The sequence below is a fragment of the Ptychodera flava genome, chromosome 1 (assembly GCF_041260155.1).
Source record: "Ptychodera flava strain L36383 chromosome 1, AS_Pfla_20210202, whole genome shotgun sequence".
Lineage (NCBI taxonomy): Eukaryota > Metazoa > Hemichordata > Enteropneusta > Ptychoderidae > Ptychodera > Ptychodera flava.
The window spans coordinates 46617859-46631542 of NC_091928.1; the positions used below are offsets into that span (position 1 = coordinate 46617859).

The following is a 13684-nucleotide window of genomic DNA, read 5'->3' on the forward strand; positions in this document are numbered from 1 at the left end:
GGTGACTTATTTTGACTAATCCACAAGGTTTTTACCGGCCCATCCCCGGCCATAATAAGTGAATGCTTCCTAAATTTAATCGGACGACTCCGAACTTTTTCTCAGTCTGATAGAATGAATTGTGATTCGAATGATGAGGGCGCCATTAGAACCCAGAAAGCTTCGCAATTCCATAAACGGGCTGAGCTGGAAACTCGTGAACCTCAGAAGATCGGCAATGTCGTGCGCCCTCCATTGGTCATGTGTTGCTCACCATAACTGATGTATGAAAGGTGGACAATTTCAGCATGAGGCATCTGCTGTGATTCCTGTGATTCGGAATCATCGTATCCATGTGCATCTCGACTCTGTTGAAATGACATGTTCGAGTGTTCAGTTGCCTCGTGCGAAATTACAGCATTTTTGTACACCAATCTAACTAAGCGTCGACACATACCTTGTTGCACTTACATTTGGGCTATTAGAGCCCATGGAATTTTAATGATGAATGTCAATTTATGATTTGACTGTGCACAGATGATGTCGATATTGTGTACACTTCTGGTATAAATAAGGTTACTCATTTCAAGATTACCAAAAAAATGCGAAAAGACTATTTAACGTCTCTCGTTTTCATTCGGCTTAAAGATTTACTTCCAGAGGGAGGCACGATAGGAGATGTCTTCAACAGATGAACGTAGCTGCGAATAAACAATGACGCTGCTGTCCCTTCCCCAAGCTTGGATGCTGTATTCTCCATTTTCTCTGACCAATATAAATGGCGGGAAATTTAAAAATGTAGTGGAAACTGTCAAAGCTACTAAATTTACCAATACTGTCATAAATTGTATGATAGTAATCCAATAAAATGCCACTTCGTGGGCAATAAAAGATATGTGAGAAATTGCAACTTCAGATAATTTTGTGTCAACATAAATGTGGAGTTGAAGCTCAGGGGCCTGCGCTATATCTGATTTTAATTTTAGTAAATCTGGCGTTGCGACTGCAAATAAATAAGTATACAAGCAAACAATAATTTATATTACAAGTAACATTTATTTATCATTTTTTCGAGATATTTGTGACCCTTTTGAAACTTCAAAAATTCAATCTCTATAAGTTACCTTTCACATGAAAATTAATTAACTCCTTTTATAAAATATATATAGTTCAGTTTAAAATGGGTCACATTACAAATGCGGGCTTACGAAAGGTTCACTTGGTCGTCATAACATACAAAGAGAGCAAAATATAAAAATTGATAAGCTGTTTTGAAGTTGATAATATGAAAAATTGACACATAAATAATTTAATGAAAACTTTAACTTACATGATATACTACTATGGTCATAACATGCAAAGTGGGCATGTATAAAATATGACCGACAATGTGCAGCGTCTCGGAAGCTCGTACCTTATTGGTTGGCTAAATATCATTGACAGCCAATAAGCCATGGAGTAACCTTGGATGCAGACTCCGTAAGCTGATATGAATAATTGGAATCTACCAATCAGCTATAGCCTTCCGAGCACATTATCAAAATATGAAGGTGACGTATCCATTTGAGCCTGTGTATAGACAAACTAACACAGTTAATAAATGAATAAACGTATTTTGGTAATCTGTACCTTAATCATTAGTCTTCGTGCGTGTTTTGAAAGTTTCTTGTTTGCCAAGGAACAAACATTTCCAGTGTCGCTCTTTGCAAGTTTGCATATTCTAAAACATTGTGTTTATTCACAGTTCGCCAGATGACGGGACTTTGTGGAGCAGACACGTTCTATCCCATAATGCAACACGCGGTGCCTTAAACGAACAGTTTGATGATATGATGGGGATACGAAAACGACAGAAAACAAGCTGATGTCGCCATGCTTATTTTGATTCATTTTCTTCAAGACAGTCTGACTTGCCCTTCTCGGCATCATCACTAGGACCGACGTCTTGTCCACTTCGTCGACACAGGCAGACAATTACAACAACCACCACAGCAATTATTACCGAGCACGCAACTGCAACCGTTGTAACAGGGAGCGTGTGATTGGTCGTGGTAGCAGTGTAGATTTTACTTAGATATAAGTTGTTGGCTGAAAATTCAAAAGAAATCATAGGCTGTAAACTGAGCTTACAGTGGGTTTCAAGTCGAGTTATAAAGCAGAAGCTTTTAAAATATGCGCTTTCAACTACTGCTTCTATTTCTGAACACAGAGTGTAGGAATTTGTTCTATTCAACAAACAGCATCTTTCAAAAGAAACTATATCAGTGATATGCAGATTAGTGAGTGGATCTAATGTTGTCTGGTTTCGCACCGTTGACGAAGTCATCCAATACGAGTACACTGTGAAACAAAGAAGGCTTCCTGTAAAAAGATAAGGAGATCAGAAACTGTTTCGTTTATTTACCTGTTGTAGCGTTCGAGGGCGCCCATCCGTTTGTCCTGGTCTGTTTATCTCTCGACGGGTCTTCCGTCGTCGCCAAACTGTGTACACCATGTACAGGATTGGGCATAAATATAGTCTCGTATGTTTCGGCTTGCTTTGCTGTGGATTAAGACGTGAATGTGATATCAGTGCACCGATATCAATTGCCAATAGTTTAAAATTGCTGTTTCATTGATCAAAATTTCAAACAGATTAGAAATTAGATATTAGGGACATAGGTGTACTGCTTGGCGGGATTCCTGAGTTTGTTTTGGTTAGCTAAAATCCAAGTGTGGACGGTTGATTTCTTGCAACCTACCAGGTCGATGTGGGTTTCGACTTAAAATCTTTTTTATAGACAGAACGAGGGAATTCCACGCAGCCGTACGTACGGAGGATGGAAAATGATCAACGCTTTTCGTTTGTGGGTTTCAGTGAATCAAAGTTACATTGACCTGCGGCGCACAAAAATGTATATACATGCGAAGTAAGCTGTTACAAAACGCACATGCGCACTTAGGTATTATTATCGTTATCAATGAAGTGACACTTACAAATTATACTTTGTATGAAGTGGCCGGTTTCTGAGAGAGCTCCAAAGATTTAGAATTTCGCATTGTTGATGGCCAATAATACCAGTCATTGGCCCACACCTGGGCGCTGATTGGTTACTACCCTGTCACTTGTCGTGCTTATAAGAATTAAATAGCTGCATTGACAAGCATTGATTACCTTCAGCGAATTCGACGCCATAGATGAATGACTTGGGCTGGCAGGACTTGGTCGCTCTATCGTAGATACGCGTAGGATCAGTGCAATGCTGTCCACATTTAGTGTTCTGTGCTCCGATACACTGAGATATCACTTGAAGACCGTCCTGGCAGATACTACATGGTCTGCAGTAGTAGTATCTGTAACGAAATGAACATTAGTCAATAGTGTATGCACCATTACGCATGCTCAACAGGGACACAGACACAACTATGGTATAATGGCAAAGGAGCGGGCGTAAGAATGAAGTCAGTAAGCATATATCAGTACGTTGGGTAGCTATGCTCACAGGGACTTGCTGACAAGTGTTTATTAGCGACATCTATCCAAAATTTCACAGGGCGAACAAGTCACATCATAAAGATGCTCGTACACATACATAAAAAACTACAACCGTGAACCACATAATGGTATTATCACCGTTGCCATTTTTATCTCCCTCGCGATGATGTTGATGCTGCTGCTGATGATGATAAGGATGGTGGTGGTGGTGATGATTAATGAAGATGAAGATGATAATGACGATAGCTATAATAATTATGATAGTGATATAAAAATGATACAAATGGAGAAGACAATGATGATGATGATGATGATGATGATGATGATGATGATGATGATGATGATGGCGATGGTGGTTATGTGGTAGCGGTGATAATGTTGATTGCTCAAATTGTTTTCTCAGAACATGAAAAGTCGTCAGGACTTTTAACCAGTATAGTGTAATACTAGTTCGGATGCACAGGTGAAGAAGGCCACCATATACTGTAAGTTTTGGCAAAGTGCCAGCAAGGTAAAAATGTTAATGACGTTTTGAAAAGTCTCATGACTCGCTTAGGACGCACAATTTGAATTCCGATACGATTAAAAAGAACCATCTTTAAGGAGTTCGTTTGCATTATTCCAAATTGAGGCTGCCAAAATTGAGGCTATTTTAGTTGTCAATCATTACCTTATCAGGTCATTGATATCCGAGGGAACGCCCACATCAATGCTAATGAAAGCCATCTACAAGTTTCACACGATTTGCGCGCGAATATTAGCATACCTAAACTTTGCTAATTAGAATAAGTATCATGGCTATTGCAGCCTGATTGGTCAATATCCATCATGACTACTCGATGATGGTAATTGAGCACCCACCTTAAGCATGCTTTTCACGTGCAAATGGTGTTGCCTAGATCACGTGACTTTAATGTTTATAAACAAACGCCATGTGACTGATCATGAATTCTGTTGCCGGTAACCCACGTTATCTGTGGCGTAGTAAAATAACTAAGCATGTATTGTCCATAATTTTGATTTAGTTTCACAGATTTGCAAAAAAAAAACTACGAAGCCGAAGAATTCAGAATAACGTCAGCTACGTCAAAACCATCCATTTGCGGCTGTGGTCAGGTTAAATTTCAAATTCAAGCGAGGTACTTAATCTTGTAGTCGACCGAAAATATTACGTAGATCATTAAAACTTTGATTCCCATCACAAAGTCGCGTTTTTTTCAGAAATCACAGTTAAATGCCATTAAAAAGGATACAGGGCATTTGTATAGCAACAACAAAAAAGTTGACAATGAACTTGATCGTCTTTACTGACCTCGTTTTTCCTTTCCTGCCTTGAATGGTGTGAAATAATCCCGCCTTCCCCAAGTCTTCCTCTCGGATATGCCTTTCCTTCACGATAACAGCGAACTCCTCTCGGCACTTGCAGTGTCCGTATCTCTTGGCGTAAGCGCCATTACATCTGTCCTTATCACACAGAGCGAAATCGATGAGTACCAACACAAGACAAAACACAAACACTGTCCGACAAAAATATGTTGAAATGCTGGAGTCTCTTCCCATCGCCGTATTTTAGTGAATACAAACTTCCACCACAGTCCCTCTACCTGGCAAATATCACTCCAACTTTCTTTCGAAGACCACAACTTGTTCGTGTGTCAACCTTCAACGAGATGCAGTGTATCCTGTAGCGTTTCAACCGGACCCTATCATATGTGCGTCCACAAGGCGCTAATATTTGTCTCCAGTGTACACGCACAATCGTAGGTAATCTACTTTGATTCAACCGCAAACTAATAAAGACGAGTCGACACCAACTAAGAATCTGGCACAGGCTCAAGAACTCAGTGTTTAATAGTTTACGGCGGGCTTCATTTGACGAAGTGACCGGATAGGACCAGTTATATTCGCCAGTCACGAGTGTCGTCTCGCAGCCAGAGGTGAGTGACCCTACGCACGGTCCTTCCAAAATGATACAGAATATTTACAGGACTGTATGACAACAACAGGTTCAACTCAGAATTGACCTTAAACTAACGAACTACTAATCCCTACAGCGTCTCCGAATTCTAAACTATTAATCAGCCTACCGCGCCACCCTATGTGTGTGTTTTGTTGAAACGAGGAAAGTTTTTTAAATGTAAATCACGGCCCACATCTAGTGAGGAACATTCTACAAGTGGCCATTTAAATCGTCGCGTCACATAACAATAAGTCTATTCATTTACACTGTTCACAGGCTACGTCACAACGTCTCTGCGGTCGGGAGATCCCCTGCTCTATAAAAATAGCCGTGTCATGCGCATAAAGTACGGCTGACTTGCAGCGTGTTTGCAAGGTCTTATCTGATTGGTTGATTGTCACTATTCACAGCAACGTAGGGAATTTATTTGTATCGTATAATTATAACTGTAAGATTTTGCCAACCAACTGATAAGAGCTTCCAAATCGCTGCAAGTCCAAAGCAACTCAAAACTGAACTCAGCGAGTAATATGTATTGATTCCACACATATTAATTTATAATCTGTTTATTTACCAAAAAGGGCCAACTCTTAGATTTGTTCAAATGGATCGATAATTAGCTAAATGATAAATAAATGAATAAATAAATAAATTTCAGTCGTACATTTCATTTCTTATCGTCTGATCCATAACAACATTGCTTCATATCCAATGAATACTTTCGTGCCGCCGCCATTTTGATATAATTGAAACCTCACAAGAGAAAAGAACTCAAAGTCCATATATATATATATATATATATATATATATATATATATATATATATATATATATATATATATAAACAAATTACTTCAAGTACAACTTACTTTGTGTGAAACAACTCCATAAATGTTGTTGCTTTGAACGCATAAATGAAGCCCATGTGCATGATTTGTCTTTGTATATGCCAATTCAGAATTCAACTAAGCCAGTGTCATGCCTTGATACTCTAGACAAGAAAACGTTTAGCGTATCAATTGCAAGTGATAACGAGATATATGAAAGCGGGAAACTGATAAAACACTGAACAGTATTAAAACGACACATACCGTGTAAAAGCTTTTTATCCGTCAGGAAGTACCGCTTCATAATCGCCTATGTGTGGGGTAAAAGGTCAGAAAAGATAAATTATCCGGAAATTTGGTATTTTCTGTACAATATTTTGCTCTACGTTACAAAGACGAATATCTTACCCAGTGTTGTACCCATAGCTCACTTTGTGACGGAGTCAATCTTTCGAAAATAAAAAGCAAGGGTGTTGTCTATTTTCTTTTCTTTGCAAATTTATCAAACCCCCATATCTACAAGTGCCTTTAAAAGGTATAAAACACAAAGTTCTCCTCGACCAGGTAAAGAAGGAACACAGGGATTGTATTATCAGACGTTGTAAAACGAAAGAATCGGCAAATTTCTCGCAGTCTGTGTTTTTAATCCATCCATTCTATTCTGAAATAAGGTATTTAGATACAGTTTCAAACACATCTTTCAATGCCTTCGTGAAATTTTAAGAAAATACAGAGTAGCACACTGCCAGTTTACGTAAAACGCAGTGAGCCGACATATCATATACATGTAAAACTTACTTTTTTTCGAAAAAAAGTGTATAAAACACTTCTGCATATTTCATGTAGTCTTTCAACCCTCTAAACTTCTTCTAATAGACTTAAATAACATTTGAATAAATACATGTATCAATAAATACAATCTATAAAGATAACTTAATTCCATTTGACATTAAATGAATACTCATCTTCTTTGCGCTTCTTAACGTTTGAGTCAAATGTAATAAATATAAATTAATGTATATTGATACAGACATTGCAATCTGAATAACGCGTTATATGGCAAGTAAACAGTAAGGGCCCTGTACTTTTGGGACAAATTTTTGACCTTGGAAATAATAATCATTTAGTTACCGAACGTGCCAAAAAATTATTTAAACCGGTCCTTCTTGAGTAAAATTTAATACTAGTCGTGGAACATAATGCCTCAGACGTTGAAGTTCGGGGCAAAACGTGAATAAAAATATTTTTCACACTCTGGTCTCGGCAAAGGTGATGACTTCATCAACCGACTGTCTTTCCTGCTGTTGTCCCGTCTCTTTGTCGTCACGTGATTTCATCATTTTGGCAAGTCGCGGAAACAAATAACACAGCGAGATCGCCGCCAAAAGAATCAGTGTAGAGAAAGATACAATGATGACGATGTATAGAACTTTAATCTTTTCAGGGTGGGCAGAATGGGGATCCTGTTCAAAGTCATCTGAGAGAGAGAGAGAGAGAGAGAGAGAGAGAGAGAGAGAGAGAGAGAGAGAGAGAGAGAGAGAGAGAGAATATGGTTAGGTTGTTACCAAATATAAGAGTGATGGGTGATAGCTAGGACTAGTATCGGACAACGACTATTGGACTATCATGAGACTATGAACGTTGAGTGAATAATCGAGAGCATAAACATGACGTAGGCATTTGAATTGATAGTGAGGTTTGTTGAACTAAAATTCAGACTAAACACTGACGGTGCTTACTGTCGAGCTCTTCTGTGTGGAGAAACATTGAATCAGTTTCAGTTGAAGTTTCAGTGGTCTCTTGGACGTTTTGTTTCACTTCCGTGTTCTTCCCTCGTTCATGTGAGGCCGTGACAGGAATGTTGCGATGCACTACTAGATATTTCGGGTTCCAGGGTACTACAGAAGTAAACAAAGAAGAATAGTAGTTTAGATATTTTATTGTTATAGCAGACAGCCACTTTCATACACCATTATTAAGATGGTCACAGACTTCGCATCGGTGGCAAATTGCGAATGCAAAATATAAATGTTTCCACAGCGCCCTCTCTTACCTTTATCCAATCCATGGATGAAGGATTTTGATTGGCAGGCCTTGGTGGCCGGGTCGTATATTTCAGAGGGATTGTTGCATTCCGTGCCGCACACTGTGTTGTTCGTCTCCGAGCACGGCGACTCAACCTTGAGGCCATGTTGGCAAATCTTACAGCTTTTGCAGCGATAATATCTGAAAATTTAAAGAAAGGTAATACTGATCAAGAAAAGTGGAAAATCAAGGATTTTTTTACAGGAAATAAATATAACTCTCGATAGAGCTCATAAAATTGGTTTTGGTACTGATGAAATTTCACAGCGAACTGGTTTAAGTTTAGCACAATATTGTTCAAACTCTGACAGCAAAATACACTTGAACTCTAGCGACAGCGACTGTGATTTTATCCTGAGCAACAGGTGTTTGTTGGCAAAGGCTTGCCAATTCAACTTAGGGCGACATATTTGTAGGTACATGGCTCAACATTACATTACTCATAAAATATGTCCTTTCGTCACGCTTTTCGTCCGCGCGGGAACAACTTTGGCGGGAAGTCAAGGAAATATGTCCATTGATAATGGTAATAAAAATATGCATGTCCATTCTCCCTGCTAATGTATTTCTCATTCGAATTCGCTGAATGGCTGTTGCACACACCGCCTTCGTTTATGCAAATTAAACCGATAGGCGCTAGACGGTCACGTAACGTAATTCGTCAATCTTCTGTGGATGGTGGAATGACACTGGTATGGTTTCACGCCATTGGACGAGCAGCTGTATCACGAAGTCCACGCGTGTTTACACCACTACTGCAATGTGTTTACTAACAAACCCACGTGAAAATCACGAGTTCTACTGTTCAGAGTAGTGGACATGGATTGCGTATATCAACAACGCATCACAATTCATTCATTCATTCATTCATTCATTCATTTATTGCCATAAAGAAATAATAATAACAACTACTATAAACGTTTTACATATTACTGAAAAAGGAAAGAAATGGCAATTTAGGAGCCAAAAAATAGCTTTTCGCTAATCTGGTTTGGCCCCACCTCAAACTACATGTGCATCACTGTTAAAAGGGCTAGAAGAAAGAAAATCCAGTAAATACAACGAGCTTAAAATTTACATGACAGTGAGTACTTTACGATTCATCGATGAGGTGTTGTTTTAACGCTTTTCTAAACAGATGTTGTGATGTGAGTGATTTCATGTGAATGGGTAAACTATTCCACAGTTTAGCGCCTGAATATTTAACGGCAAATTTACCGGCATCTGTGTATATCTCGGAATAGCTAAGTTTTGCTGAAGTTTAAACCTTGTATGTCGGCCATGGTCGACCATATTGAACTTTTTTATCACACATTTTAGTTACGAACTCTCACAAATGTATCTTTTTCAGGATCCCTCCATATCGATCATTCCGCAAAGTCAATTACTGAAAACATTCAACAGTTTGGTATGAGCCTGAATATGTGTTAACACAATCACGGTTGTAAGGAGGGAGAGAGAGAGAGAGAGAGAGAGAGAGAGAGAGAGAGAGAGAGAGAGAGAGAGAGAGAGAGAGAGAGAGAGAGAGAGAGAGAGAGAGAGAGAGAGAGAGAGAGAGAGAGAGAGAGAGAGAGAGAGAGAGAGAGAGAGAGGGGGGGGAAGGAGGGGGAGGGAGGCAGAGAGAGGGGGAGGGGAGGGGGAGGGAGGGAGGCAGAGAGGCAGAGACACACAAACAGAGAGAGAGAGAGAGAGAGAGAGAGAGACAGTCACGGAGACAGCGAGAGAATATGTCATTTACTCACTGTATATTTCCCTGGGGATCTCTGTACCTATGTACTCCATGACGCTCGTTCCTCTTGAGGTGCCTTACTGGTAAAATGTCCGCATACTCACGTTCACATTCACAGAATCTATATTTATGGTGATATTTGTCGACGCACTGTGTGTCAGCGTTTGAAACCTTGGCCAAATGAGTCAAAACAACGACAAGACAAAACAACGACAGGAAACCGAACTTCAAGAAGTGTCCATGAAAGCACATCGTGGTTCCTTGGTTAAAATTCTTAATCAATCAAAATGTTCCGTGCGGGACAGATGTCCCAGTGTGTTTCACGGTATCGTGGATTGGCCAACGGTAATGGAGAAATCGACGGCTTCCGGTTGACAATGACGAAGAACGAACGACAGGAACGTTGCCCAGTTAGATATGTTTGCTGACTCACCAAAGACTTCGAACGGGTAAAGTAAGGAAGCACAGATTTGTCTTTCTGGGTCTAACTGTGACTCAGGTAAACTTCGTCTGCGTTTTATGTTGAGCTCGCCCACGTACATGTACAGGTATATCTTGAGTACTGCTATCGTGTCTCTTGCAGTGTTAACGCACAGCTGTCCTCCATTGAAATGATAGTTAAATGCCCACTTGGTAGGTGATGCAAGTCTTTTTTGTTGACGGCGCTATACAATGCCTTTGTTGTATATCACTTCCCGTGACGTGTGCGACCACAGTTACCATAGTCGATTGCACTATTTACCACAATAGTTTTTGAACAGAAAGACTATAGTGACCTGACCTGACCTGTTATTGTATGTGACATGCCATCCAAGCCATGGAGCCGGGGTTTTTACGCACCACATCGAAATAAATCAAGCCTGGCAAACCTGCCAAAATACTAGTATACAGATATGTGCAAGGTCCAAAACATTGAGACATGGGGGAGGGAAGGGTTTCTAATCTCAGACACATGGCGGAATGGTGGTGTACCGTAAAAATATAAACACACCTGAGTTCGTAGATCGAAATATTTAGAGCCATTATCAAAAAGAATACAAAGGAATTAAAGTATCTTAAAGACTTTGAAATTAATGTAAAGTCCAATCGAGAGCAAAGCCGGGTTTGTTTGGGGGTATGGGGTGGGGTGGCCCAGCTGCACAACATGAAGGGAGTTATCCTTTATTTACATGTGTTTACAGGTTGCTGCCCATATGATGTCATTCGATCGGTACCATGCACAAGTAATTGGGGATGCCCTGGGTGTATTCATCTCGTAAGAACAAACGCATTTGGGAAGGTGGCCGATTGGAATTCACTGCTCATGCGTGTGAACAGTACCGTCGCGGAGGGATAGACCAGCTCAATAATGGCTTGTCTGAGACTGTGAATCCAATCGCGTGAAAAACTATCCTCAATATTTGTTTGTTCTTGAACGTGTGTGTTTTTAATGGCCCGCTACATGTGCGACCACGCTCTTGCATGTCTTGTGCCTTTAAAACTCGACAGATTTCCGCTGACATTCATTCTTCAGTGTATTAGATTAAAGAGGAATCTCTCAAACTTGAACTAATGGCATAACTTAGCCTATGAACGTACACTACTTGACTTCCACTTTCTTATAATTATGGCAAAAAAGTTCAGATAGATGTCCTTTGCATGGCTGGGTATAGACAGAACTTTGAATTCCTTACGGTCATCCCATACTATTGGATTTGTGATTTGTGACCACAACTATATTACAAAGAAATGTGTGATTTTTGAAATTTTTCTTCCAAATAAAATTTGGCAAATTGCACTTGAGGGATTTCCATGCAAGTGGGATATTGAATCATTAGCTTAGGTTCGTTTGGAAATTAAGGCTTTACGGGAGCTTCACGCTTTGATTGACTGCTTTGTTAACTCTCCTCATTAGGTCCCTACTATAACTATGTTTTCACTCTAACCCTTTGTACCCTGAATGCCATGGGGACGGGTCCAGTCGACGATTATTTCGCACTATCATATATCCGCAATTTATTTCAACTTAAAGGTGACACACGTCTTGCGACTGAAAAATTCCATCTTTTGCCCAGATATTGCTCAACAAAATCGCACCATTCTCTTTAAAAATCAAAAAACAAAATCAAGGGTTGCAAGACATTTGTGTACCAGGGAAACAAAATATTTTAAGCGATATTTGAATTTCAAAATGGCCGCTATCCTCAAGTTAACTCAAACTGGGAAAATTAGATATCGATTTTAACAAATTAGACGGTAAAATCTTCATTTCTTTCTCAAGCTCCGATTCAGACTATTGTAGAATCTGAGAATCCTGTACCCAAGGTGCAGTGACCTTAACTTTAAGCTCTGTGTGTATCAGAGTACTATCTTTTAATTCGCTTCGTGATTGATCTGCGATTGAGTCCATTATCTTTAAAGTGCTGCTTTCTAAACATTACAACATTTACAATTACCAGCCTGAAAGAAACACTTACACAGAAAGTACGGTAGCAAATCGAAATTTTATTATCTAAATGCAAGAAAGACAAGAGCTCTTCAAGATATGGTACAATTAGAATAAAAAACACCATAAGATGTAACTCTTGATGTGATCTCAAAGAACAGTTCTTTTTGATAAGTTTCTTGTACAGAGTAAATCATGTACAGAAAACTTTCTTTGTCTTGTTGAACAAAAATAAGAAAATACTGTCGAAAATGAGAGATAAAGCACTTTAACAACTTGAAGTCAAGACAATGTAGCCAATAAGTGGACCACATTGTATTTATGCCGACGTGAAAATGCATTGCATCGTTAAAGGTATACAGTCACCTGTAATCTAAATATGCCCATATATGGTCAAAGGGGCGTTCTTTGGTATTCAAAATGCCCATGTGAGGGCGCTGTTTTTAAAAAGCTGCCACCCGCTTAAAATCTGTGATTGGTGAGATTTTCTCTTTCCATGGTAACTGTGGTAAAAATTGGAACAGGTGACAGTATACTTTAAGCGTAGGCCATTCTTTTTAATTTCATATTAACCTTGTTGAATGGACGTCGACAGAGGCGCTTCATTTTAAGTTTTTATATTTTTTGCGGTCTTGGATTGTTCAGTATTATATAGCTTGCAATGTGCAGCGTCTCGAAGATTGGTGCTAACCGGTAGGCTGAATATCATTGTTACTATTCAAACATTTCCAAAAAGCCAATCAGCTGCGGGATAACATTAGTTCGGACTTTCTTAACTTGCTGTAAATAGATATAAGCTAAAAACCACATACAATCTTTCGAGCTGCTGTACATCGACCCTTTTATAGAGCAAGATGAACTCCGAGATCACATGGTCGGCCAGCTTATTAACACAACCAACATGGTCAGGACTGAAGATCAACAAAGCCAGACTTTTGGATACGACCTAAACTTGTTTTCTCTACGGGACCTCTTGCTCAGCACGCATCCCTAACCCTAGCTCTGGCTACCCCTAGGTGACCGTCGATCATCGCGAAATGGTTTCTGTCTCGACTCAGTTTCTCTTCCATAACTAGAATTGTATAAACGTTACGATGTGTTATGAACTTGCTAACAAGGATAATTTGGATCAGCAAATTTAGAGACAAAACTTGTTTTCACGAAATTCTTTTCAACGGTGCCCCAAAGTTTGACTGCTTTATCG

The 13684-nt window shown here is 39.4% G+C and overlaps 2 protein-coding genes across 2 annotated transcripts; both read right to left on the reverse strand.

Annotated features, from left to right (window-relative positions):
- Nucleotides 1-1013: 1013 nt before the first annotated feature.
- LOC139139347 (uncharacterized) lies at nt 1014-5663 on the reverse strand. Its single transcript, XM_070708229.1, has 4 exons — nt 4767-5663; nt 3134-3312; nt 2384-2521; nt 1014-2067 (listed from the first exon to the last, which is right to left on the reverse strand). Exons 1-4 carry the CDS (start codon nt 5012-5014, stop codon nt 1856-1858), a joined length of 777 nt encoding a protein of 258 aa, XP_070564330.1. The 5' UTR covers nt 5015-5663; the 3' UTR covers nt 1014-1855.
- A 1201-nt stretch (nt 5664-6864) lies between these two features.
- On the reverse strand, nt 6865-10729 carry LOC139139339 (uncharacterized). The gene is made up of 4 exons (XM_070708217.1): nt 10069-10729; nt 8295-8467; nt 7981-8139; nt 6865-7718 (listed from the first exon to the last, which is right to left on the reverse strand). The coding sequence occupies exons 1-4, from the start codon at nt 10305-10307 to the stop codon at nt 7489-7491; spliced, it is 801 nt and encodes a 266-aa protein (XP_070564318.1). The 5' UTR covers nt 10308-10729; the 3' UTR covers nt 6865-7488.
- Between the last annotated feature and the right edge of the window lie 2955 nt (nt 10730-13684).